The 26,200-nt window shown below is 39.8% G+C and overlaps 1 protein-coding gene across 1 annotated transcript; it reads left to right on the top strand.

The window, feature by feature from the left end:
- The first annotated feature begins 5,501 nt into the window (after positions 1-5,501).
- Positions 5,502-25,920, top strand: LOC115929231. The gene is made up of 12 exons (XM_030997814.1): positions 5,502-5,663; positions 14,113-14,215; positions 15,365-15,514; positions 16,236-16,367; positions 16,826-16,897; positions 18,577-18,694; positions 19,320-19,602; positions 20,865-20,967; positions 21,648-21,913; positions 22,433-22,579; positions 23,303-23,416; positions 23,797-25,920. Exons 1-12 carry the CDS (start codon positions 5,583-5,585, stop codon positions 25,000-25,002), a joined length of 2,775 nt encoding a protein of 924 aa, XP_030853674.1. The 5' UTR covers positions 5,502-5,582; the 3' UTR covers positions 25,003-25,920.
- The last annotated feature ends 280 nt before the right edge of the window (positions 25,921-26,200 follow it).

Genomic DNA, 26,200 nt, shown 5'->3' with positions numbered 1-26,200 from the left:
AGGGAGGGAAATTTCAGTAATTTACTATCCTGTAATATTTTTTGTTGTGAATATGTTTATAACAATGTTGGTATCCCTAACGTCCTAATGTTCTTACTCATTTATGTTCATGAATTTTTTTTTTTTAAACTATTGTTTCTTATTATGTTTAACAGGGCCTCATGGAAGACTACCATAAGTGGTATCAATGAGTCACCTGTTTAAATATCCACACACACAAACAAATGTAGACTAGCATACTTGAAACGAAACGCATCGAATCCGTTATTCCTGGAAATGTAATGTTCATCAATATTTATTTGTATATCTTTCTATAAGCCAGTCCAGACCGCAGGGCATGCCAATCCGGATGGCCCGAGAGATAGAATTCTCCCAGTTTCATTATTGTAAAGCCATTAAGCCAATGTAATATAAAGTTCTGGTGATATCTCAAAAGGATTGGATTATGATATTTAGTTGCATTACCATTGTGAAACCTAGTGTTAGAATAAGCAACTTTGACAAAATTGGGCTCTCAAACGCTAAGGATTTCGAGAAATTAAAATGTCAATTTTATAGTGCTCCCGGTAATTTTCAAATAGCGCCTATACAGCCATACAATGGTAGCTGCGACGATGAAAATCTCGGAATATGCAGTTCTGATATATAATTTCCAAATGGGAATAGAAAATCGTCGATTGTAGTCAAGAGACACTATTTTAAAGCTAAAGTAATATCAATCTTGAGAGGTAGCTAATTTACAACATAAAGAGTTTATTATTCAACAATTTCATCACCGTAGACTCGATTTCAACCGTGACAACGATCATTGAACATTGTAGGATCGCGTATCATCAAAATTCATGACCCCATACCAAAACTTTGTATTACCTCTAAGGAAAATACGGAATTTCGGAAAATCTTAGTACTATACCTCTTTGAAAGCCAAAAAAATGAAAAGGTTAAATTCCAACGGCATTTGAAATATAACACTAATTTAGAACTTCCCTAAAAAAAGGGGGGGGGGGGCTTGAAAATGTCTTTAAGTGGGAAAATAACGACAATTAGTTATCGAATCGACTTAAGAGCTATAGAGCCAGTATAAATAATAGTCTGATTTTCAGACCATTGTACCGAATGGTCGAACGTTTTTTGTTGCGTAAAGATTCAATCAGTTTAATTTTGGCCATTACAAGAAGTAGGTTATTGATTTAGACAAATGCTCAGGTGCCCTCTACAGCTCATTTTATGTTATTACCAAAGAAGAAAAAAAGCCAGTCAGTCACTTAATAGTGTCTGACAGTGAAGTCTATATAGCAAATAAACGGTTTTCCTTGCATAATTTGAATATGAGGACACTGCTAACGTTTAAATTTCACAAATAGGACATAGTACATGACATATTCATAATTCCTGCAAAGTTCTACAGCATTTGAGGTTGGCTGCAAAAGGGACATAGTACCTTTAAAGCGTGTTACAGTCTTTAGTCAGTATTTGCAATACATTTTGTTGGTGTGCACTTTTTTTCAAATTATCCATGGGGGACGATCCCCCTCAGAAAATTGAGGGAAGACGTGTACCCCGTCCTTCCCCCGGGATCGCCGCCCCTGACTCGCACATTTCGCTTTCAATTGCAGAACGCTCTAGTTGTGTCCAAGAGAATAAATTCTCGGAATGTGGGGCATCTCGCAAAAGACATGGGGGAAAAATGTGTCGTGTGAAAAGCCAGGGAAGGACACAGACACAAAGGCCCGAATTCACAAAGGCCCGAATTCACAAAGGAGGTTTGTAGACAAACCTATGTTTATGTGCGTCATAATTATATGAAGCGTTTCAGACAAACGCATCGAAACGCGTCATAAAAATTATGAAGCACATAAACCTAGATTTGTCGACAAACCTCCTTTGTAAATTCGGGCCAAAACCTCCATGGGTGCGATGTGACCTGTGTGGACGTTGGCTCCACCTATTTTGTGTTTTGCTCAAAAAACTATCCACAAAAAAGGACCATGCATGCCCCTTTTGTGAAGCGACCTATCAATATTAATGTTCACATATCAGTCCCTTTTTTAATTGCCCTCCTCCCGCCCCCCCCCAAGAAAAAATATTATCACATTGTTACATGTGTGCACAATATATATTGATGTGTCAACCTAACGAGAGTGGTGTTTTCATAATGATTATTGACCTCCTTTAAATTTATATTTATATGGAAGACTTAAGAAGACATCTGTTTACAGTCCAACTAAGGGTGTAGAGCATGCCGTGTAGACTAAAATGTGCAATGTTGTTCAATTTCTGAATTCTTTTTTTAAAAAACTTGTTTGCTGTCAATAGTGTATACATTTTTTTTATACATTTCAAATGTCTAGTCCGGTTAAAAATAGCACGTAATGATTTCATTATTGACACATACTTCACATTGATTTATCTTATCGATAAGCGAAACGATTTGCTTTAGTATCATAACAAATATAACAGTAATGACAAGTATGGTTTTCCCAGAAAATTGCATTATACAATGTATATTCATCGTTATGGAAAATGTTGTATAATAATACAATGGGCATTAACATTTTCCAGACCAATGATTAAATTATGTTAATATTGAAGCTGTTGCCCTTTGTATGTACATGAACTTGAAATAATAAGTAGCCTTGAAAGTGTCGCAATAAATCATGTGTGAGTGAGCTTGAAGTTTAATGGTGTATGCTTGTTTGATACTGTATAGCCTTTACTCTATTTTTAATATATCTCCAATCAAATCAAACTGAGTGATGTTATCGTACAACTTAACAATATTAATCTTCTGTTCTCCTAAATAAGCCTGGGAAACTTGAAAATTGCATTACAATGTGAATTCATTGTCAATGTAATACAATACAGAACAATGGACAAATAATTGTTTCCAGACCAATGATTTAAGTAAGAAGAACTTACATTTTATATTGAAACTGTTGCCGTTGTATATACATCAGGCGCGGATCCAGGATTTCTTAGGGGGGGGGGGGGCAAAATTTGAAATTATGCGAGCCAAATATTGATTCGTAATGGTGACCAGCAGTGACGTAATATTGTGGGTGGTTGGGTGCAGGGAGGGGCGAGTTTCCCCTCCCTCCTCCGCGAAACGCGGAAGCTTTGACATTTCAATAAATTATTAGAGAAAGAAGACGATTTGTTGTACCGTTCCAAAAAAATATTCCTCGTCTGAATTTAGTTTTCCCCTTCCCGCGCTAAGCGGAAGCTTACGTTTCATTAAATCATTAGAGAAAGAAGACGATTTGTTGTGTCGTTCCCCAAAAATAATCCTCGTCTGAATTTAGTTTTCCCCCTCCCGCGCTAAGCGGAAGCTTACGTTTCATTAACTCATTAGAGAAAGAAGACGATTTGTTGTGTCGTTATCGACTCTTAATCTTTGTCTAAATTCAGTTGTTTTCCTACGTTCTCTTCCTTCCTTTTGCCCACCCCCCGCCCTCCTTCCTTCTCTTTTATTTTTTGATTGGGGGGGGGGGGGGCAACAGTCTGGGAGGCAAGTCCTTTTGCCCTCCTCCCGATCTACTTCTTCCCTCATTTCTTTTCTTCTTCCTCTTCTTTTTTTCCCTTTCTCTCCTCTTTCCCTGTCCCTTCTTTCCTTCTCTCTCTCTCCTTTTTTTTTTTTTTTTTTGCGGGGGGGGGGGGGGGGGGGCGCCAAGGCCCGCTTGGCCCCCCCCCCCCTGGATCCGCGCCTGCATAGTGTGTGTTTCTATCGCTCAAGACAGCTGTATTAAAAGCTCTAAATTGTTCACATCGCGGTCCTGGTTGCATGGTTGCATTTGCATGGTGAACTTAGAACTCAAACGATTGTCTTATTTACTCGGCGCTTCGAAAATATACCCCTAACTCGAAATATTTTGCGAGATAGGCCTATAATGCAATTACTAATTGACTAAACATCCATGAACGCGCCATTATCACTTGTCAAATATTGCTCAGTCACGTCGCGGATTTGGTTGCATGGTGAACTTAGAACTCAAACGATTTTTTTATTTGCTAGAGGATTACAAAAATATTACCTCTAATTCGAAATATTTTGCGAGATAGGCCTATATTTGTATGCAATTACAAATTGACGAAACGTCCATGACCGCATTATCACTTTAATATTGCTCACGTTCTGGTTGGTGATACAATCATGCTGGGAGCTCGAAATCATAAAACAGAAATAGCACAGGAATGATGAACCAAGAAATTCGGCGGTCGCATCAAATACTTTTTTCTCTCTGTATAGTTCCTTATTCACTCATTCATTTATTTATTTATCTTGGTGGTTGTTATAATTATTATATAGGGGGCGCTGTTTGATCTATATCAACTTGCTACGTCGCATATTATAAATGGTAAATGAAGAACGAAAATATAATGTCGAGCAAAACGTTAGACAATGTGGGTGGAGTTTCTTCGTCCGAGTTCAATTTGTTAATTAAAATAATAACACATTTTATACAAAATGATTGGCTGCTGTTAGACCACTTTTGTTTCTCTCTCTCTCTCCCCCTCTCTCTTATATATATTTGTCTCTCTCTCTCCCCTCTCTCTCTGTCTCTCTCTCCTCTCTCTCTCTCTCTCTCTCTCTGTCTCTCTCCACCACCTCTTTCTCTCTTTTTCTTTCTATGTATATAGTCTCAAGCAAATTAAGCTCCTACTTGAGAACATGAAGTTGAGGGGAGTGTGCAGGAAGTGGGTGTGGTGGTGTTGGGGCGTTTCATTATATTGCTACTACTGTCAGTGATTTTGTGGGAATCAGTTTTGGGAGATTCAACAGAATGGAGAAAAAAAATTGGGTCATAATAATGGCGTCTGTGGGGGGGGGGGGGGGGGTCGGGGAAGGCAGTAATGGTGTCACTGGACCGTGTTGAAAAAACGGGGTAGCTGACGTATAAGCACATGCATCGACATCGTGATGATCAGGGAAGACCTGAACATATATATAGATATATATATATATATATATAATTATATATACATATATATATATATATATATATATGCTCTTGCTATAGCAAGAGCAGTAATAATAAATGTATAGCACTGTTTGTCCTACTTCTCCCTTATGTCCCGCCTATATAGCATTGTTTCATTGGCGGGTGGCCCATTTTCCCCGTAGTCAAGACCTCATTGTTTGTAATGATTTCTTTGCATACAACTTAAACAAGTAGGAAGGGAAATATGTATCCTAGAACTACTTTTAGTACAAATGGAGAGGCTTAATTACTACGTTTACAAAGTAAAAACTTATCCGCGTCACACGGCTTCACACATTCTCCCATTCGTATGCCAAAAAGAATTTAGGCCTATTATATGTTTGATGTGGAGGGGGGAGGGGGTACCCCTGCAATCCCTAAGCCTCCCCCTTCATCCGCTAATGTGCACGAAATGACGTTGTCATCAGCACCACTGAAGAGAAAAAAAGAAGAGATTTTCAGGGGAGATATTAGATCCGATATATCAGGACTTGATCAGGTACCGTATAGGGTCTATATACAAATTGTTTACTTCGGATATTATATTGTCGACTGTATACTTCTCCGACTACTGTCGGGGCATCGCCATCGGAGTCTCGGGTCATGGAGAAACTATTGGAAACTATTGGAATGGAAACCCTACAAGAAGCAGGAGGATGTTCATCAACTTCTATAGAATCTATGGTAAATACTAAACAAATCTTAACGTGCGTTATGTTTATTATTTGTCATTGCATTTCGTCTACTTCCACTCGATATTGTTTAGGGCTTGGTCCACCGCGCGTCGCTCCTCCACAACGCCTGAGTTGCGGCGGTACGTGTTTGGTGCGGCACGGTCGTGTGATTGTGCGCAGTGCAGTACGAGGTGATCAGATATGGGATGGTAGTAGTAGGCCTAGTCTGGGGCTCGTTCCTAGAAACCAAAGGACAAGACAGTCATAACTTTATCCGCCAACTACGGAGATGTCCCTGATCTTTCTAAACCGTTTTGCGAAGAGCTTACTAGATAGATATCTCGTGAGATCGATACTATAGTATATCGGCGAGAAGAGGTGCCATGCATGACTAGGCACATTCATGGGGCACTAGAGGGCGCTTCGGTCGCGTACGAAAATCTGAATGGCCTTGCTGCGGTGGGTCGGCAATAATCAGACCAAAACTTGGATATGGGAGGTTGGAAGGATATATATCTTTTTTATAATGTTATCCGGTCTTACCCTTAACCATCCTATGTTTAATCTATGTAGGAATAACATGCGAGTATGATAAGAGAAACATCGGGACCATTACTGAAGTAACTTTTTAAATATTAGCCTAGAAATGACCACCAAACGGAAAAAATTGACATTTTTTCCCAACAAATCTTCATAAAATCTGAGTTATAAACAATTCACATCTAGGTACACTAATACAAATACGATTTTCTGAAAATTCAGGTATGATTTTTTAAGTTTCTTTCAAGTATATTTCTGCGCATTGCAGCGCCAATATTCTTCACTGCTTCAAAATCACCCTTGATTTTTTTTTTTGCAACGAATTTGATACGAGGTCCGCGAGTGTTCCCCGTTCCTTGCGTGTTGAAAGTTTGGTAATACATAGTTTGCATTGACTCGCGCACGAAAAAATGGTCAAAAACAAAATGTCAAATGAAGAAATAAACAAGCTTTTGTATAGTTATAAGAGTTCTACCGAGGTTTCTTTGTCGATTTAATTTATTATATAGTCTCAATTAGAATGCAGAATTATCTCAATGAAAAGTTAAGAAACCGACGATGTTCTTGATCGTAGTTATTTTCATTTTGCCAGCAGCCGATCTAGCGTTGTTTGGGCAAAAAGCTAGGCCGCTGCCTTCCCACCGCAAACCTTTCCGAGTCCCGCTAAAATGGCGCGCTGCGGAGCTCCGAAGCTGCGTTGGTATCGCTGCAAACTCTCAGCCGGCTAGCTCCCCACGACGGACCAATCGCGGTATGGTGAGAGTGTGTGTGTGTGAGGTATGATTTTGGATTCGAGAACGCACGTAACGCTACCGTGCACGTCATTTAGAGCTGTCGAATGTGTACGACCAATTTTACATGTACGATTTTTAGTACAGATACTTTGTCAGTTTTCTTCTTATATCTTTGGTTTTACAACATTTAAAAATATAATTTCTTCAAATCTGCTCCTGACTCGGTTCAGACTAATTGTCTGATGTGTTTTCAAGTCAATTTTTTGAATATATTTTTTTGCATGAATTTGCCTAGCATGACTTACTTACTAGTGTAGTGATTCAGCCCGAGCCAATACGGCTCTGGCGTTTATAAATGCATATGCGAGCAAGTCCCGCATTTGGCGACACCCGCGGTTGTCTCCGTGGGCATACCCAATACTGGGAATGTCAGATTTGACCTGAGACAGCAAGCGAGCAACACGAGCCGTCTGCCCTTCTCATTGAATCTCAAATCAACGCAGCTTCAAGTGGAGCTCCACACGTCGATGCTACATCGAGACTTCGAGTACCAGTTAGTTCTACAGCCTAGTAGCCTGGTAGGATCTAGACCTTTTTATAGTATTAGTAGTTAATCCTAAGAAGTATTTCGTAGTTAAACAGTAGGTCTAGGCCCAGTAATATTAATAACCGCCCCGTCACTATATTAGCCTTAGTCGCAATACCACCGGATTATTAATATTACAAAAGTAATATTATTATTAGGGAAAATGCAATTATCTAAAGGCACACTGGTCACTGTCCTACTTGTAGCTACTTGCTCCCTCTATATAGAAAACTTCCACAATCAGCGCCTGTTGGTCCCCCATGATCCTCTTTTTCTTAAAAATGAGAGCTGAGTTAATGAGATAGCCACCTGTCACAGTGACCTCGCTGGGTGGTCTAATCCCAAGTTCTAGCTGAAGTAGTAAAGCCTGCCTTTAAATGAATTAGTAATAAAAAAAAGATTGAAAGTGATACCAAGAAATAAGAGATGCAATATACTTCCAAATTTGTGTAGATTATACAACAGAAGTACAATGTACTTGTAAAATATAAATGTGAGTATTTCATTACATGACCGGTGAATCAGTTTTGTTCTTGAGATGGGTACCCCCCGGATATTTTCATTTGATAGTTTATAAAAATGCACCCTTATATTCTTCTTAATAAAAATACAATGTTTTGAAAGTTTTGTCTGTTGTTTTAGGCGTCAGTACAATATTCAAATGACAAAACTTTGACATTCCAAACGTTAAAACTCATGTTTTAAAGTTTTTATTTTACACATTTGAAGATAGAATTTATCTGGAAAGCAATATGGGTCTGAAAACTAGAGAATACACTTCTAACTATGGGCAAATTGCCTGTCGTGGCAGATTACCCATCCTATCGAGGATTTTACAATGTGGAAATAAACACATATAATCAGTTCAGTTAAAGGGAGTGGGTACATGTAGTCAGTTTCCATGTGCAGAAAGCCGTAATTCGCTGACACCAGACTTGGTGGAAATACCATTAATGGGAGTACAAATCTGCACACAGCATTCCGGTTGGCCCGTCAAGAATTACCCCCTAGTCTCTCGGAGCATGCTCGGAGATTCTAGTGCGAAGGAAAAACAAAGCATTACATAAGGTCTAATGGTCATAAAACTCAAGGCTAACCCTGGTGATTGACAACACCTGTTATTGGGTAAACACCCAATGTGACATGATTCAAGTCTACAAGATCATGCATGGCCTCAACGATATCAAGATAAACAATCTGTTTACAATGAAGGAGCTGGAAACCAATCTACGAGGCCACAACATGAGGATCCACAAGGAGCGTGCACATCTCAACATCGGCAAGTATAGTTTCACACACCATGTAGTCAACACCTGGAACAAACTACCGATGTCAGCAGTGAATGCACCAACCATAAACAGATTTAAATCAGAGGTGGATGCCTATCTTTCAACGCAGCTCGACACGTTTAGTTACATTATAGGCCCAGCAGGTGATAATCCTGTTGAGTCTTCCCACAGATCCAGCAATGGACCTATTGTATTACGGAACAAACTATTTGCAGTGGTGTACTGATGAACTATGGGAGGGCATTGCAAGACATTGTCTTACTAAGGAGCCCGAAAGACAGGTGAAAAAGGTGAAATAACCATGGCATATTTAAAAAAAATTTCAAATATAAAAAAACAATAACTCCCTGTTTAAGTGAATATGTAGTATTAAGATCATAGCCAGAGGATTTCTTGTCCTTTTTTGCCAGCCATAGTCTACCCAATAAATGACATGTGATGGCGCTACCCATCGACTAAAAAGTTACGACGGAGATATGATGGTGTCAGAGGCGTCATAACTACTTAATCAGGATGTTGTTGTTGATCTTGGCAAAGAGGGCTTCATGAAACATGTAGCGGACAAGTTGCTCACTAACGCTGATTTAGTCAAGAAGTTAGACTTACAAATGTATGACGGTTTCTAGGAACGAGCCCCAGGAAACTAACTAGCTTAGTCACTCACTGTTGTCAGAACTGGACGAGCATGGAATACCCTCGACCAGCAGTCTGTAATAGCTACATCAGTTGATAATTTCAGAAACACACTCTAGCATGCATCACCTGCCATACAAGTTAGCGACATGCGGAATACCGCCCTGCTGACTCCAATTTTAGAAGGTTCAGAAGGTTCAGTAGATCCTACATGTACATGTAATATTTCTAACGTTAAGAAAAAGCTAAGGGCTACATGTAGGTGATAATTAAGTGATATTGACTGCCTTCAGGGCAATACAACATTATATCGCCCGAAAGTAGGAAGTAGGCATGGTTTACAAGCATACTCCATGGCCTGGTTGATCTTCCAGTCACCTACTTCATACCAGTTGTTGGTCCCGGCACCCGTGGAAATCCACAGAAGTTCCATGTTCCCTTTGCCCGAACTCTGCTATTCCAAACCACATTCTACCCAGATACTATCCGACTGTGGAACTCCTTACCATCTGCTGTCGTCGATTGCACCTCTTTGGAACTTTTCAAGCAGAAGGTGCAACACATTAAGCTCCGTTGAGCTTCAGACTGTTTTTAGCTGCACATAGAATTCTTTTAGAGGCTTTTTACTTGCACTGTACACTCGGCACTTGACAAGCACACGGTACGAATACCCCAACGGCGGTCTGTACTCTACTGGAAGGTGGGGGGGGGGGGGCCAAGGTGAAGGTGACTGATATGACAAGTCGTATTGCCCTGAAATTAGGCAGTCAATAATATTATATACAGATATTGACTGCCTAGAGGGGCAAAATAACATTTGATATCCTCGAGGAAGTTATATTTTGGTCGAGGGCTAGGGACATTATATTTTTCCGAAGTGCATAGTATAGTATTCCGAGACAAATCGCGCCGGCCAATAATCCATTTTTTCGATATCAAAATTATGATATATCAGTCAAACCCTCTATTTGTTATGATTTTTTCAATTAAGTTTAACGTCCTATCAGAGTGACGGAGCGTTTTCACTTAAAGGGACTTGGTAACATTGATCAGATGAGAGATAGTGGTGCTAAGGTAGTGACTTCAATGCTAGATGTACATGTACAATAAAAGATAATCTGAAAATTTGAGTGAAAACAGACCATTATTCATGGTACAAATTGGGAAAACTGATCCGATCGATTCCTGAATTCTCCCAACTATATTATTACAATTTAATTACATTTTACATGTAGGTGAATGGAAATCGTCACAAAGCAATAAAATGGCTCTACATTCCATTCCAAACATTTAAGTGTTGACAGATTTTTTATGGCCTGTTTTATGTCTTTTTTTATGGCCTGTTTTATGTCTTTTTTTGGTTGGGAAAATTCAATAATTGGTTGGAATTTACTGTTACTCACTGTTATACTCTTTTCACACTGGCAATATTTTGCTTAACCCTGTACTATAGGTGGGGTTAAAGGGTATCTTAGCCCCACCTATAGTCCGGGGTTAAGCTTATTCCACTTTCTTTTCACTCTGGCAAAATGTTGCTTAACCCCGTACTATAGGTGGGGTTAAAGGGGGGTCTTAGCCCCACCTATCGTCTGGGGTTAAGCCTATTCCACTTTCTGTTCAGACTTGTATTTATCAAAGTGGGCTAGCCCCACTTATACTCTTTTCACACTGGTTTTGCTTAACCCCGTACTTTGCTTAGCCCCGTACTATTCTTAACCCCAGACTATTTTGTTTGGCTTTTCACACACGCTGTTTTTAGTCCCGTACTAGCGCCTATTCCGGAATAAGAAAAGTCACGCTGTTCTCATTGTAATTCGTTAACCCCGGATATCGTGAATGTTATGATTCAGGGCTCAAATTAATTTTTTGTCCACAGGGGCTCTTCCCCCGGAAAAAGAGCCCCCGTGAGCCTTCTCACGGGGGCTCTTTTATTACTGACGGGGGCTCTTTTTTATACAAATATCTATTGAATTGGTACCTATGATACTCCTCAATTATTTGCTATTTCATCATTATCATTTTAATCAGCATTTTCCCTCTTACAAATTTACAAGCTACATAGCTGTTACTGGCCTGTGTATATAATATATACGCATACAACACTGATCTTTATGATGTCTTTAACGTGACATATCTTCTTCTCCCCTTGCAAACGAAAAAGAAAACATGGTCATTAAAAGGGATTAAGCGACAAATAATGATTGTGATTCAAATTGATGCGAATATTTGTTTGAATAAGCACTATTATTCACCCGAATCATTTTTGTAAAAACAACTTTTACAAATATCAGCCATGCTTACTGAGTTGAGACGTTCCATTCAATTTAAAATACCCATTACATAATACACTTCTCCTAATCTCAAAGTGATCTTACAGCACAGTGGCAGAATTGCATGGCTGAGATTTGTAAAGGTCGTTTTTACAAAGAAGATTCTGGTGAAAAGCATTGCATATTCAAAAAAATCCTTGCATCAATTTGAATCACAATGATTATTAGTCGCATGGTCCTTTTATTAAATAACCTTGTTTTCTGTTTTGTTTGCAGAGGGAGAAAAAGCTATGTCACGTAAAGAAATCGTAAAGATCAGTTGTATAATGCGTATATAGATATGATACCAGAACAAATGTTGATTATCAGAATGTCATTTTGGAATACCTCTATACAAATACCACATTGTCTTTAGCCCGTATTAGTATTAGTATGATCCAATATAAAGCTATTATTCTTTATTTAATTCAGTATAATGCTTTTCCTCAAAAATAGTTTTGCTATTTTTTTAGGATTGAGACGCTAAGAAATGGTTTCAAATGTACATTACACGAACCCTGAACCATTGCAAAATGATGGTGGTTCTCTCTCTCTCTCTCTTTATTTTAATCATGCATTATCAACTACATATAAAGCAGCAACCAAAAACTAAGGGTTATCTGAGATAGGTGAAAGTAAGAGTTAAAAAGAAAGTCATGCTAAAACGGCGCTTCACTTCCCCCCGCCCCCTGAAAAAAACAAAATAGATTAGTAGTCCTGCTCTCCAGAATCCCCCTCCCCCCCCCCCCCGCTTTAATATCACATTTTCACTTGGCAGTCCAAGGGGGCCGGGGGTGGGAGGAGGGGGTTAAACCCCCTACCCCCCCCCCCCCCCCCCCCGTAGATCTGCCCATGTTATCATATCATTCCATGCAGGGGCGGCGATCCCGGGGGGGACGGGGGGGACACGTCCCCCCTCAATTTTTTTAGGGGGGGATTATCCCCCCCTGGAAATTTGAAAAAGTGCAAAACAAATTGTATAGCATATACTGAATAATGACTGCAACACACTTTTAGGCTCTGGAAGGCCCAACAGTGCAGCGTTTACACTAATAAAATTGCAAAACATCCTCGTAAAAAAAAAAAAAAAAAAAATCGCATTTCGTCCCCCCCCGGTCATTAACAGAAATCGCCGCCCCTGATTCCACGACATTTTGGTCTTCCTCTTCTCCTCAAAAGGGACTTTTAGATTTGCGTGGACGTGGACGTGGACGTGTTACGTCCTTTTAAGGCACTGGCAATCACATGTGACGTCCTTTTAAGCACTGGCAGTGCCTTAAAAGGAGGTCACACGTTGCAGTCCACGTTCTCATCGTGCAAATCTAAAAGTCCCTAATATTGATTTACTGGTCGAGGTTCATTATTTGCTGCCAACGAAAAACTTCTCCAGGCCATGACCATGTTTCTGCCCTTGCCCGATCGCCTCCAGCTCCAGCAGACATGGCGCGGCAGCGTGCACACGCACCGCTACTAACGGTGCAGTAGGCCTATAACCACTGCTGATGGCGGCACTGCACTGCGAGCTGAATCGGTAATAATAGGCCTACTCATAAAACGAGAAATCTTGCACGCTAATCTTAGTTCCATTTCATTGGTTTAAGGTTTGAAAATTGAAACTCAATATTGTGTTAAAGTTATAACAGAAAAGATTATCTTTATTTTATAATTCCACCGGGGTGATTTTTAATTTTGCAATCGCCCCCGTGAGCAACCTGACGGGGGCGATTTTGTAGCTCACGGGGGCGAATCGCCCACCGCCCCCGTGTATTTTGAGCGCTGTTATGATTGGACATACTTCGCATCTGGCCAGCTGCGATATGCTCCATTGCGTAGTACCGGACTATTTGTTGTTTCAGTTCTCATTCATTTGCTTGGCACTGCAATTGCAGGGTTAGCCAACTTTAGCCCACTTTGGTAAAAGCCAGTCTGAACAGAAAGTGGAATAGGCTTAAGGAGTAGGAGGATATACATGTACATGTTTGTAACCGTCTGGTATGGGGGATTCTTGAATAAAACTGAACTTTGTCAACCTTCCCAATACACATAATTTTATATCGTTAATTTTTTCAATTAATGTAATATATACATGTATAAGCTAAAGTAGATATGATGAAGACGCAAAAAGTAAAAAACCTCGTAGCATCTCATTCATCTCTGTTCAGCCGAACCGACCCATTCCCTCCTCCCCATACGATGTACTGTACCTATGTAGAGGCGTTCAGTGGAGCCAGACGTACAGTAGTCTCAGTGGAACAACCGTCAATATCAGAGGCTGAAGCTTTCGGTCTAGCTGTGTATGAATGTGTAAAAGCACTCACACATGTACAAGGTTATGTTTCATAATTTCTCGTTTTTAATTTTATCGTAGGTTGGGAGAAAGGGTACCAGGAAGAGAAAGAAAATCACTCGTGCAGATAGAGAAACAGACACCTCTCCACAGCCAAAACCAAAGAAGGTGAAAAACGCAACAGGTAAATTCAGTAAAGAGGAGAAAAAGAGAGAGAGAGTGAGAGATAGAGGAAACTCCCGGGGGGTGTTTCACAAAGACTAAGATTGACTTTAAGTTGGGTTTAACTATGGCAGGACGTTCATGTCACTGTTTGCTCTCACCATTTACTGGCAATGGTCTCTCAAGGGACGTACAAATCATGGTCACACATCTACAGAATTTAGCTTTTTTGATAGTTCCTTATTGAAGGAAAAAATTTCATCTAAAGATCATAATTGAGAGACCAATGATGAGAGCAACAAGTGACATGAATGGCCTATCATATTTAAGTCCATCTTAAAGTCGATCTTAGTCTTTGTGAAACACTCCCCTGAAGAACTGCATATAGAAAAGGGTACATAAGACTACACACACATGTAGAGATCTGAAGCTTGAAAATGTAAAATTACACAGAGTCTTCTCCCCCTTCATCCTGCTTTAAAAAACATTGGGATGAGAGACATTAAGAATAAGACTTGAGTTATAATCCAGAGTTCTGGATTTAAAGGAAAATAATTCAGGCTTTAGAAAATGAAGCAGACTTACACAGAGAGATTACAAGCACTTACTTTAGAAGTTTCATGACCAAGGTAATAGTTCTTGTTACATGTACCGCAACTATGGTATTTGGCCGTAGAGGGCAACATTGACCATGTGTATATTTGGCAAAGGCACTTTTGGTTTCCATACAAATATATTGGGTCAAGAACTGGAAAGTCCGATAGAAATTACAAATAGTTTCAGAACGGACAAACTATAAGTAAAAGATTATGATGGTGCCTACATAGATCTCATCAAATCATTGGGGGAGTTCCAATAATAATTTAGTAAAAAAAGGAATTAGTTGAAAATGACACTGCTGTGCATTCTCTATGGAAGGGATTGGAAGCCGGAAGAAAGCTTGTCTTATCTTCTTGCCCAGTATCTGCACATGTGCTTACTTGCGCAGTGCGGGAGGAAGGTTGCCATCTATTGTTGAACATCGTATTGCAGTAGGTTCAATCGTCTAGTGAAGAATCTTCTTTTTTTGTCTTCAAAATGATTGTTGCAGTATGAATTGATTTAGCTGCAATTCTAGTGTGAGACTAATAATCTTTGTAAAGTAAAGTTTTCTGTTCTTCATACCATCTAGGTAAACCCTTTTGTTGTGACAGCTGCGGTTCTCGATTTGTTGTGAATCCACTTCGACGTAAACCCGGTCAGAGTTCCAAGGGCAAGGCAACGCCTCGTTATGTGGTAGATCAAGAGAGCCAGAAACTCCTGACTCTCTGCAATGCATGTGGTAAGAAAATCAATTACTCTCAAGTTTGTTTGCTTGTCAGCCTTCTCTTCCTCATCTTCTTCATTTACAGTAATGTCGGTTTTAACTTTAATACTAAATGTACCTTGAGGGTAAATGATGAAATTTAGAGGACTACACCACCTTGTTCAAGTACGTGTATGTTCTGAAGAAAAAAATAGAACATGAGCACTTGTGTTGCTGGGGTAATAAAAGTGCATCATAATGTGATATGATAATGTAATATACATGAATAGAAAATTATTATTATTATATGTACTGTAGTAGTAGTAGTAGTACTGGTGATGGTAGTAGTATTGGTGGCAGTGGTAGTAGCAGCAGCAGCAGCAGTGGTACAACATTCCTAGTTCAATACATGTAAATATAAACAAGTCATGCAGTATGTTTAGAATTTGTGGAACCATTTGCAGTATACAAATAATACACATCAGGGAGGGCATAAGTAATTTTACTAATGCCCGAACAAAATGATGTGTATTATTTGTTATATAAGATTATGTTTTATTTGTTTTATAAAATGATGTTTAATAACATGCTTTTGATAATGACCGGTCATTATCCAAATTAGGTGCTGGGAAAAATAAATGCCTGGTTACGTGTAAGCTTTCAACCAATCATTTTATTAGGATCCACGTCTTCATCTTATAATTTTTTATAACTATTCTCTATTTTTCTTCTCACATTTTCCCTTTTGTCTGTCTAGGCATTAAAATGGAGAGAAAGAGCAGGGCGCCCCCTCGTGACCCGCCGCCGTCAGTGGAGGATAAGCAGCGTTACTACGAGAGTGCACAACACTTTGCCGCTTCGTTGGTTGAAGGGCTTGGGGAGCCCGATGGTATGTTCCTTAACCCTGTGGTGAAAGGGCATTTTCAGCTGCGGCACCTTCTCTTTAGAATAATTTACCATTTAATTTGAGAATCATAACTTCCTTAGAGACCTTTACATCCAAGCTGAAATTTCATCTTAATCTATGCGACACATTGTGAAAGTAAAAGAATATATTCAGTCTGTTTTTTGCTATGAAATCATGTATGCATTTAGGAATATGCATGTATTGTACATGTATACCTGCTTTTCTATAAGAAAAGTAGTTTCATCATTTGAATGCCATTATTTGTTATTCATTTACCCCTATTCATGTTGCCCTTTTTGAACTACATTTAATCTTCTTTAGCAATGCCTGACTTGAGAATATGACACTCTTATTTTCACCTCTATTTTTTCTCCTTGTTTGTCTTATAGATGCCATTTATTATTGTCGTTGTTACTATGATTTTTTTCATTTGATTGCAGCCGAAAAGTTGACGTGTCCAGTTTACAACACCAAACCCTGTGGTTGCATTCAAAAGTTCATCATTGGGGAAGGTACGTACCTAGTAGAAAGAAACCACTTGCAGGATGAACATTAAAGATAAACTTGAGTTCTGGTAAAAAAAGAAAATGAATTCTCACAGAATCAAACAAAACTTACACTGAATCTTCAAGATTACAAATAGATGTCATTTACCAAACAGTTTTGGTAGGAAATGTATGCTGGCTGAGTAATGAGCATAGAAAGATAAGGAAATAAAGGTAAGTAGACCCTACACCATTGTGTAGTCCCATATACATCTTTCTGTGTACAGTGCTTGTTACTTTACCAAGACTTGGCCAAATTTACTATGATTTTAATGACTCAATACTTACATGCTACATGATCAACTGTTTCTGATCCATTCCACACCTTTTCATTCACAATGCAATCGCATGACCAGAACTCAACTTTATCTTTAACGCCAATCTTGAATTCTGATTACAATGAGGGTGCTGCACAGTAGAGATTGTACCTCATAGAGTAGAGAAAGATTTTAATATATCAATATCAAGTCCCGCTCTTCCGCAGGTCAAAGTCATGGGGCATTAAAAATAGTTCCCTACCTTAGAGGTTGTATGTGAGAAGGAAGTACTTTGAGCTCCATGAATTCACCTTTGACCGTGTGTCGCAACTACATGTATCTCTATCAATATGCTATGATAGCGATCATACATGTAGCTCGTAGACTAGAGATGGTTGTGACTCGCACATGTGTTTGTGTGTTCAAGGTCAGTCCGTGGAGCTCAAAATTGTTCCCTCCCCCATACAATGTCTATTGGGGGAAGAGGGGATTATATCTAGCTACATTAATCTTTCCACTGCTAGCTATGGCAATTATTCACTGTTGTTTTGAATACCAATGGGAGTTGGATTTTTGTATGTTGTATGGGCAATAGAACTTGAATCCTTGAATTGCATTTTGAGATAAACTTTTAAATGTTTATTTGTATTGTTCCTTTTACTATCATTATGTCATGCGCAGTTGAGTATATACATATAGAAACTGCGCATTATAAATTTACAATTATTATTATTAAATTTACAATTATTATTAAACTGGCTCACCGTGACTTAAAACTATTCATCATGCAGTTGATGTCTTTCAAAGCAACAATATTTACTGTATGTAATAACTAACAAAAGTGTATAATAAAGTTGTGAATTGTAAAAAGGTGCAATAAGTGATCATGTGAGAGTTTTCAAATTTGCAAATCGTTGATGTCACCCTGATGTAGTGTCGGACAACTCATCCATTTGTTTGGATGTTCCTAAACACAAAATGACTAAAATATATTTTTGCTCAAATATATGACTTAGTAGATCTTTATACCTAACTGAGGAGGCACGATAGCTGTCGGTAGAGCAGTGGTCTCGTAATCCGGTGACCCGGATTCGAAACCAAGGGAATGCGGTAGTGCCCTTTGGTAAGGCATTAATCCTCATTACCAGGTCCCTCAGAGAGGACCTAAAGCTGTCGGCCGTCTGGTTGCTTACTTACAAGCATTTGTGCTTTCTTAGCAGCCAGGTAAAATAAAAATAACAACCACCACCTTTCTGAGGATCAATAACAATATCCTATCAATAGCATGGTGAGATTTTCTTCCCCATAGATCTCATAGGTACACAAAAATGGGAACGCTCTAAAATGATTTTTCACCTATAACCAGAACCCGACACTCTCATTAATCAGGTGACAGAGAAGAATCCAAGAAGCGAGCCATTCAGCTGCTGAGCATTCTTAAAGATGCCAAACGTCTCAGGGAGAAGAAGTTCTACAACCGAGAAGAGGTTCTGAGCAAAGGCAAAGGGTATGTTCATTCCTATAATGATGATTATGATTTTTTTTTGTAGCCAGGGAAGCCTCATCAGCATCAATGCTGTTTTACCTATGGACCCTGCAATTATTATTACCCCATCTTATTGCCAGGTACCCAGTAACACCTGTGTGGAGATTGGCAAATGTGGATTTACATCTTGCCGAAGGATGGTAGTGCTGAGCTCGGATTTGAATCCTTAACCTTTGGTTTGAGAGTCGAGTGACTAAACCACTATACCATGAAACATCCACAATGATGGTTTGCATGTAAATTCCTCCTTGTTAAAGAATTCTTAAAGAAAACTGTGATGGCTCAGTAGTAGTGCAGTAATCTTGTAACCAGGATGTCCAGGGTTTAAAACCAAGTGGATGTGCTAGTGCCCTTTGGTATAGCATTAATCCTCGTTACCAAGTCCCTCTGTCCCCTGGTTGGTTACTTACAAGTATGCAATGCTTTCTTAGCAGTCGGGTAAAACAAACTAACAATCTTTTCTTTTTTCTCATTTGCTTTGTTTGGATTTACATACTACTACCAAGAGAAAACATTCCAATTCCTTTCTTACATTAAATTTCCAAATCATTTTTTTTTTTAAATCATTGACTTTTTAAAAAATCAGGCAAAGGAAGGTTGGTCTAGGTAACGGTCATCGCAAAGCCAAGGAGTACGAGGACTTTGTGCTCGCAAACAGGAAGATCCTTCGTGGTGACTTACGGATGTGCGAGCGTGCAACGCAGCGTATCCTTCTCTACTCCAACAACTTCCTGCACAAGCGCTTGAAAACGGACCCCCAGAATCGCACCCAGAGGCTGCAGCGAACCAAGGGGCAGGCTGCACTGGGCAAACTTGTGGACGTGGAGAAGCTATCTGAGCAAACGTGCTGCTTGGAGAAGTGTGTGCTGGTAGGTGATCTAATTTCTTTAAAAAAGTAAATCATAGACATATATCTTTAAAGCCCCACTGCACTACTTATAGCTACTTGCGCCCTCTATATAGCAAACAATGCCTGATCGGTGCCGGTTGGTCCCCCATGATCCTCTTTTTTTTAATGTTAATTGAGAGTTGATTTGATGAGATAACCATCTGTCAGTGACCTTGCAGGGAGGTCTAATCGCCCCTGGCCAAACTAGTGCAGACGGGTTTTAAAAAGTAAATCATAGACTTGCATCTTTAAAGCTCAAAGAATCATAGTGTGGACATACAAACAAACATATATTTTGATTTGTATCCTTGTGGATAGAAGCAGAAGTAAAATATGTGTTTTTCAACTGCAGTCAAATGTGTCTTACTTAGTAGTGGCCACCTTTCTATAAAGGCCACCTCTCTATAGTGGTCACACATATTGCCTCCCTCTAAAAGGAAATGTGTGTTGTAGAACCTGTCTTGAAAGGCCACCTGTCTACAGTGGCCACTTTCTCTGGTTCCCTCTGGTGGCCTTATAGACAGGATAGAGGCCTTCCTACAAAGGACATTAGTGGCATGACATGGCTAGGATCCACAGCCTACACAGCCCCTGTTTGTACCATGTTCAGTTTAGATACTGTGATGTTGGTGCCCTTTTGGTGAACCCACGATCTTTGAATACTCAGTTAATTGGCAAATTGGATAGAGGCCTTCGTAAAAGGACATAAGTGGCATGACATGGCTAGGATCCGCAACCTACACAGCCCCTGTTTGTACCATGTTCAGTTTTAGATACTGTGATGTTGGTGCCCTTTTGGTGAACCCATGATCTTTGAATACTCAGTTAATTGGCAAATGCTTGTCAAGTTAAGATACTTGGGAGGTGTTTCACAAAGACTAAGATCAACTTTAAGTTGGACTCAAATATGGCAAGCTGTTCATGCCACTGCTCTCACCATCATGATCTTTAGATGATATTTTTTTCTTCAATAATGAATTATCAACAAATGTAGATTTGTGACCATGATTTGTACGTCATTTGAGAGACCAATAATTATAAATGGTGAGAGCAAACAGTGGCATGAACGGCCTGCCATAGTTAAGTCCAACTTCAAGTTGATCTTAGTCTTTGTGAAACACCCCCATGGTGTATTAAAGTCAAACATGTCATGAAATCATAAGAGGAATATGATTTGATCTCCAGCCATTATATAACACTGCCGTTGTAACCATTGTTGTTGAATTCAATCATTCTCCCTAGTTGGCACGTACACACAGTCTGCTTCTGAATCAGTGGAGGGACAGAGCAATCTCTGGGCAGACGGAGGCTAGGAAAGTTCTTGCTGAGATGCTTACACCTTCAGGTATGGCAGTAGGTCTAATGTCTCGGTCACACCTTTGCGTATTTGGCTTGCGTATTGCTGCGTATTTATGGCAAGCCATTTTAACATTTATTCTATTTCTTGATATCAAGAATTACCATCACTTTACACCAGAAAATTATTTCTTGATATCAAGAAATAAAAATAAATGTTAAAACGGCTTTCCATAAATATGCAGCAATACGCAAGCCAAATACGCAAAGGTGTGACTGAGGCATTAGATGTATATCTGTACATGAGCAGAAACAGATCATTTTGTACCAAATTCTTGCATCTTTTTCCCAAACAGACTCTGGAATTTACAGATTGTTGATGTATCCATTGTTTTCAAGATTGCTTGAGAAACTTGTTAAAATTTATCACTTGTAGAATGATTTAGAAATTGTGTTTCCTGTATAAAAATGCATTTGATGATCAATGGGGAATTTTCTCTCATGACTACACATTAAGATGCACTTCAAAAGATTTTGGAATTTAGCACCCCAGCTTTAGCTCCAGCTACGTAAGTGCTCATGTTCTATTTTTTTCTTCATAACATACATGTACTTTAACAAGTTGGCGAAGTCATCTACAGGTGTGTGTGTAAAAGTCTGGTGTCAGCGAATTGTGGCCTTGTGCGCATGAAAACTGATGACCCACTTCATTTAAACTCTATACTGTAGGTCAGGGATCCAACTGCGCCCGTTTCATCGCCATGGTAACAGGCAGCAGCATCACCACCATCGCCAGGGTCAAGGACCAGATGTGCAAGACGGGCGGGGACCGGGAGCCGCCCCAGCACGGCCTCAAAAAGTACTGGAAGAACCACCCCAGGAGCAAGACCTTGGGTCTGCTTGGGGAGGATGGTGAGGTGCTCCAGGGCTCCAGGGCGGGGTCAGCAGAAGCTGGAGCCGGGCAGGCCGGAGCGCAAGGATCTCTCATGACCGTGGTAAGGTATCTCTCAAGAGCAGAAAAGGAAAATGACAGAGAATCTGTTAGTTGTACGTAAAGTCATTCCATTTAAGGTCTCTCTCATGACTGAGGATTTGTATCTTGTAGAAAAAGACAGTGAATTATATAAAGAATCTGTTTTTTTGTACAAAATATATATGTCTCCCTTGTTAGTCCTTTCAGGAGTAGTTAGGATTAGTTCAAGGTAGTGACTCTGAATATTGCGCTGTGGTAAACCCTATGGTCACTATTTATCATAATACTCACGAAACCGTAAAATTAGAGTTAGAAATTGAAAGTATATCGCAATGGATAACATTTAATAATTATATTGGTGAGTTAAAAGATGAATGTGTATTTAGTTAAACATACGCAAGTATCTGTTGTGATAATGACTATTATATGCTGAATGACTACTTAAGATTGTGTCTGAAAGATTTTCAATCTATTTATTTCATTATGACTTTGTAGTATTTAATCCTTCAATACATTGCGATGATTATACCTCAATTTGCAGGCACAACTGATAGAGCAACAGGATCAGTTGAAAAGGTTGCAGCAACAACTGGAGGAACAGCAGCAACAAGTCAGACAACAGCAGAGACTTGTAGAGCAACAATTAATACAACATCAGCTGAGGCAAAATAGGCAACTGAAACAACAGGTTGGTTGCAATGACATAAAGCCCCACTGTACTACTTGTAGCTACTTGCTCCCTCTATATAGAAAACTTCCCCAATCCATGCCTGTTGGTCCCCCATGATCCTCTTTTTCTTATGTTAATTGAGAGCTGAGTTGATGAGAAAGCCACCTGTCAGTGTCCACGCTGTGTGGTCTAATCCCTTTTGGCCAAACTAGTCCAGACAGCCTTTAAACAAAAATCACATACTTTATTTATTGAAAATATAAAGAGAAAGCATTTTAAAAGGAAGATTTGAAATTTATGATGCAGAAGCAGTGAAGCATGTAAATTAAGATTGATGAAGATAACTTTTTTAAGTTGCTTTCACAGAAATGTATAGTATAGGATTCACAACACCATAATCGTGTCGTGAAATCTCGAACATATATGGTTCATGAAGTCTGTATTGAAGGGAATTTTATGATTTATGACCATATGTACCTGAAGGCTGTTTCGCTTGTTCGTTTGTTTGTGTTTGGTTGATTTTCTTGAAAAGTGAGTAACAATAATAATAATAGGCATTTCTATAGCGCCGTCTATCTAGAAATTCTATTCCAAGGCGCATTTATTGTTACTCCGGCTTAAGCCTAGCTGCCATTACAGCGCTCTAGCATTTTAAGGAATTAATTCCTACCAGGTACCCATTTACCTCACCTGGGTCAAGTGTGGCAAATGAAGATTAATGCCTTGTTTTTGTCTCCCTAGGCTGCCTTGGCTGAAGCGCAGAGGAAGGTCACACGTCAGATACGAGCTGGAAACTTGCCTGGTAGCTCAAAGTCAAGTACAAGCAATACTGCTACCGCCCATCCTACAGCACAGGTGAGAAACGACCCTCATATTTTTTGTAACTTTGAATCCTTTTCAGAAATGTTAGTAATTTTTTTAGATTTAAATTATAATTGTATGAGAAATATACACGATTTTGCACATATGGAGGTTGGGACAGAAGAAAAAAATAAGAAGGATCATTTAACTCTATTATCAAATAAACATTTTTTTTTTACTTGTACTTGTATTAAGGAGAACTGTTGCTGAGCTAGCGCTATGAGCGTCCCTCGACGGTGTGCACTCTATAAGTTTACACTATTATTATTTTATTACTATTTAGCATTTTGTATGATTAAATCTACAAGATATTACACATATTGCAATCATTCACAGTATGTAATGGGTTTTAAATCTTTTTGTTTGATTTACAGAACATGTCAACAAACAGAGGGACGAATCCGTCTACTCTAACGATGCAGCCTCTAACAGCCGATCAGCAAGGCCGTATCTATGTACAATCCCCTGTATCTACCAACCAGCCAGCTCAATCTACAGCAACACAGTCTCAGCCATCCAATCAGCATGTGCCTACTATTGTAGGCATGACTATAGAGCAACAACAACAGCAACTCCAACAGCAACATCCCCTGACAGCTACAGTGGCAGGACTAGAGGGCATCGATGCCAAGCTGTTGCAGCAGAACTTGCAGCAGATCCTTGTAGAACTGCAGAATCAGATGGTGACGCAGCAGATTCAGCAGCAGCTGATAAACTTTGGGATGCAGCCGGGCCCGAGTGGTGGTAGCAGTCAACCCCCGAGCTACAGCACGGCAGTTGCAGCAACAAATAACTCCCAGGTGCTGCAGACATCACCACCGCAACAACCACCACCACAACAACCACAGCAACAGCAGAAGACACAGAAAGATGGTTCACAACAGACACAGATCATCATACAGACTATTCCAAGCCTGCAACCCAATTTGTTGCTGAGTAGCAATGGGCACGGTATACCTGGTAGCAGTAATATGCCACATTATGTCAATACCTCAGCAAGCGGTTCCATGGCTCGTCTTAAAGCAGCTGATAGTTCTCATGTCATGGTTCCTATCACTCTCCATCACCCTGGTGGCCCCATCGCAGGAGGAGATGCGGTCAATGTGGAGGAGGTCAATGTTCAACTCCAAGAAGTGGTCATGCCTCTGTCCACCCAGGATAGCGAAGCTTGCAACCTGGTCCTACCACGGCAGCAACAGCTTCCCACCATCCTGCAAGGCACTATCCAGCAACACCTATCGAGTCTTGGCCATCTGGCCAGCCATTCTTCAGATTCGGGTACAACCCGGCCAACCACCACCATCAGCATCGAGAGCCTGTGTGGCAACCAGCAAACATCGCCAGGCAACATGGGGGATATCGTTGTGACAGAGGTGGACGATGGTACCCGGATGATGCAAGGTAGCGGCGAGGAGAGCATCCCATCCGCTATCCCTCTGGTCGGAGGGGTTTCCGTAGAGACGCTCTTGTCTCCGGAGGCTCTCCATCTCTTGAACTCAACAGGGCAGGCATCACTGAATGTCTCTTTATCTTCTGCAAGGACTGTGAAGCCGAACACACCAGGGGCAGGTGCCTTGTGAGATAACTTGTTTGGTAGGATGTGTATCCTCTGTTTTTATGCCTCAGCTACAAAGTAGCCGGAAGCATTAAGTTTTCGGGTTGTCTGTCTGTACGTCCATACGTCCCGTTCTCGTGATCGCATTATCTGAAGAACCCATTGATGGATTCCTGCCAAACTTTGTTCATGTATGTATCTTGCAGAGCCGATGAATTGATTAGGTTCTGGGGTCTCGAGGTCAAAGGTCACAGGGCTCACCATGTATGCAAAAATAACTCTTTAATCATGAATTCATAATTGGGAGAGTCTACCTACAGGTTGATGATAGACTGTCCTTTGGTTATTGACCTTCAATTCTGTCCTTCATGGCCAGGCATTGCTTTTGATTGAATATGAACCTGACAAATTTATTTTGCTGTGTTGAGAGCTTTCGCCCCAATACATCCAATGCAAGTCATTTTGTTTTTCAGTTGCCCAGTCTAGTTTCCTACATTATGTTTTTCTTCTTCAGAGGGACTTTATTATTCCATTACAAAATACATATAGACTATTTACAAAACAAGTAAAATGAAACATACATTATATAATAAATGTATAAACATTACAACTACAGGGTAAAGACTCCAATATTTGCTGATTTTTTAGTGCTAGGGAAACTTCTCAGTTTTATGGACAGTTTTAAGATTATTGATTGTTCAACATATATTGTGAATGATTGAGGCTGCTATCATGTTTTCATGATATATACTGTGTTTATTTATTACCATTAGATTTTTTTAAAATAAGATCAATAATGATATGAAACGATAAGCATCAAAGAGAAGGGATGTTCTAAATTATATAAGATTGTTTGAACTTGTCAGTGATAATATGGCCTTATCACTTGTCATTTTTGTGTGGCAGGCAAGTAAGAATGCTTAATAAAAGTTTATAAGCTGCATTTGTGTGATGACCTCTACTAAGTTTGTTTCAGTTATGATCAGTTTCCATAGAGTGCAATTTGAAGGAATAGCTTAGGAGACAGGGAGAGATAAACAGAAAGGGAGAGGTAGGAAAGAAAAGGAAACTGGATGAGAGAGAGGGGGCAGAGGGAGGGGGAGAGGGAGAGAGAGAGAGGGGGAGAGAGAGGGGGATAGGGAGAGAAGGGGAGGGGGTAGAGAGATAGAGGGAAAGGAAAAGGGGAGGGAATGAGAGAGAGAAGAGAAAGTGAAGGGGAAGGG

This window comes from Strongylocentrotus purpuratus, unplaced genomic scaffold, assembly GCF_000002235.5.
Source record: "Strongylocentrotus purpuratus isolate Spur 01 unplaced genomic scaffold, Spur_5.0 spur5_scaffold_4, whole genome shotgun sequence".
Classification (NCBI taxonomy): domain Eukaryota; kingdom Metazoa; phylum Echinodermata; class Echinoidea; order Camarodonta; family Strongylocentrotidae; genus Strongylocentrotus; species Strongylocentrotus purpuratus.
The sequence above is the reverse complement of the archived record's forward strand: the minus strand, read 5'-3'. Positions and strand labels throughout refer to the sequence as shown.

Coding starts and splice junctions, on each gene's coding strand:
- LOC115929231 (XM_030997814.1), top strand. CDS start 5,583: ATGGAGAAACTATTGGAAACTATTGGAATGGAAACCCTACAAGAAGCA. Junction 15,515..16,235: donor GACTCTCTGCAATGCATGTG/GTAAGAAAATCA, acceptor TTGTCTGTCTAG/GCATTAAAATGGAGAGAAAG. Junction 21,914..22,432: donor AAGGATCTCTCATGACCGTG/GTAAGGTATCTC, acceptor CTCAATTTGCAG/GCACAACTGATAGAGCAACA.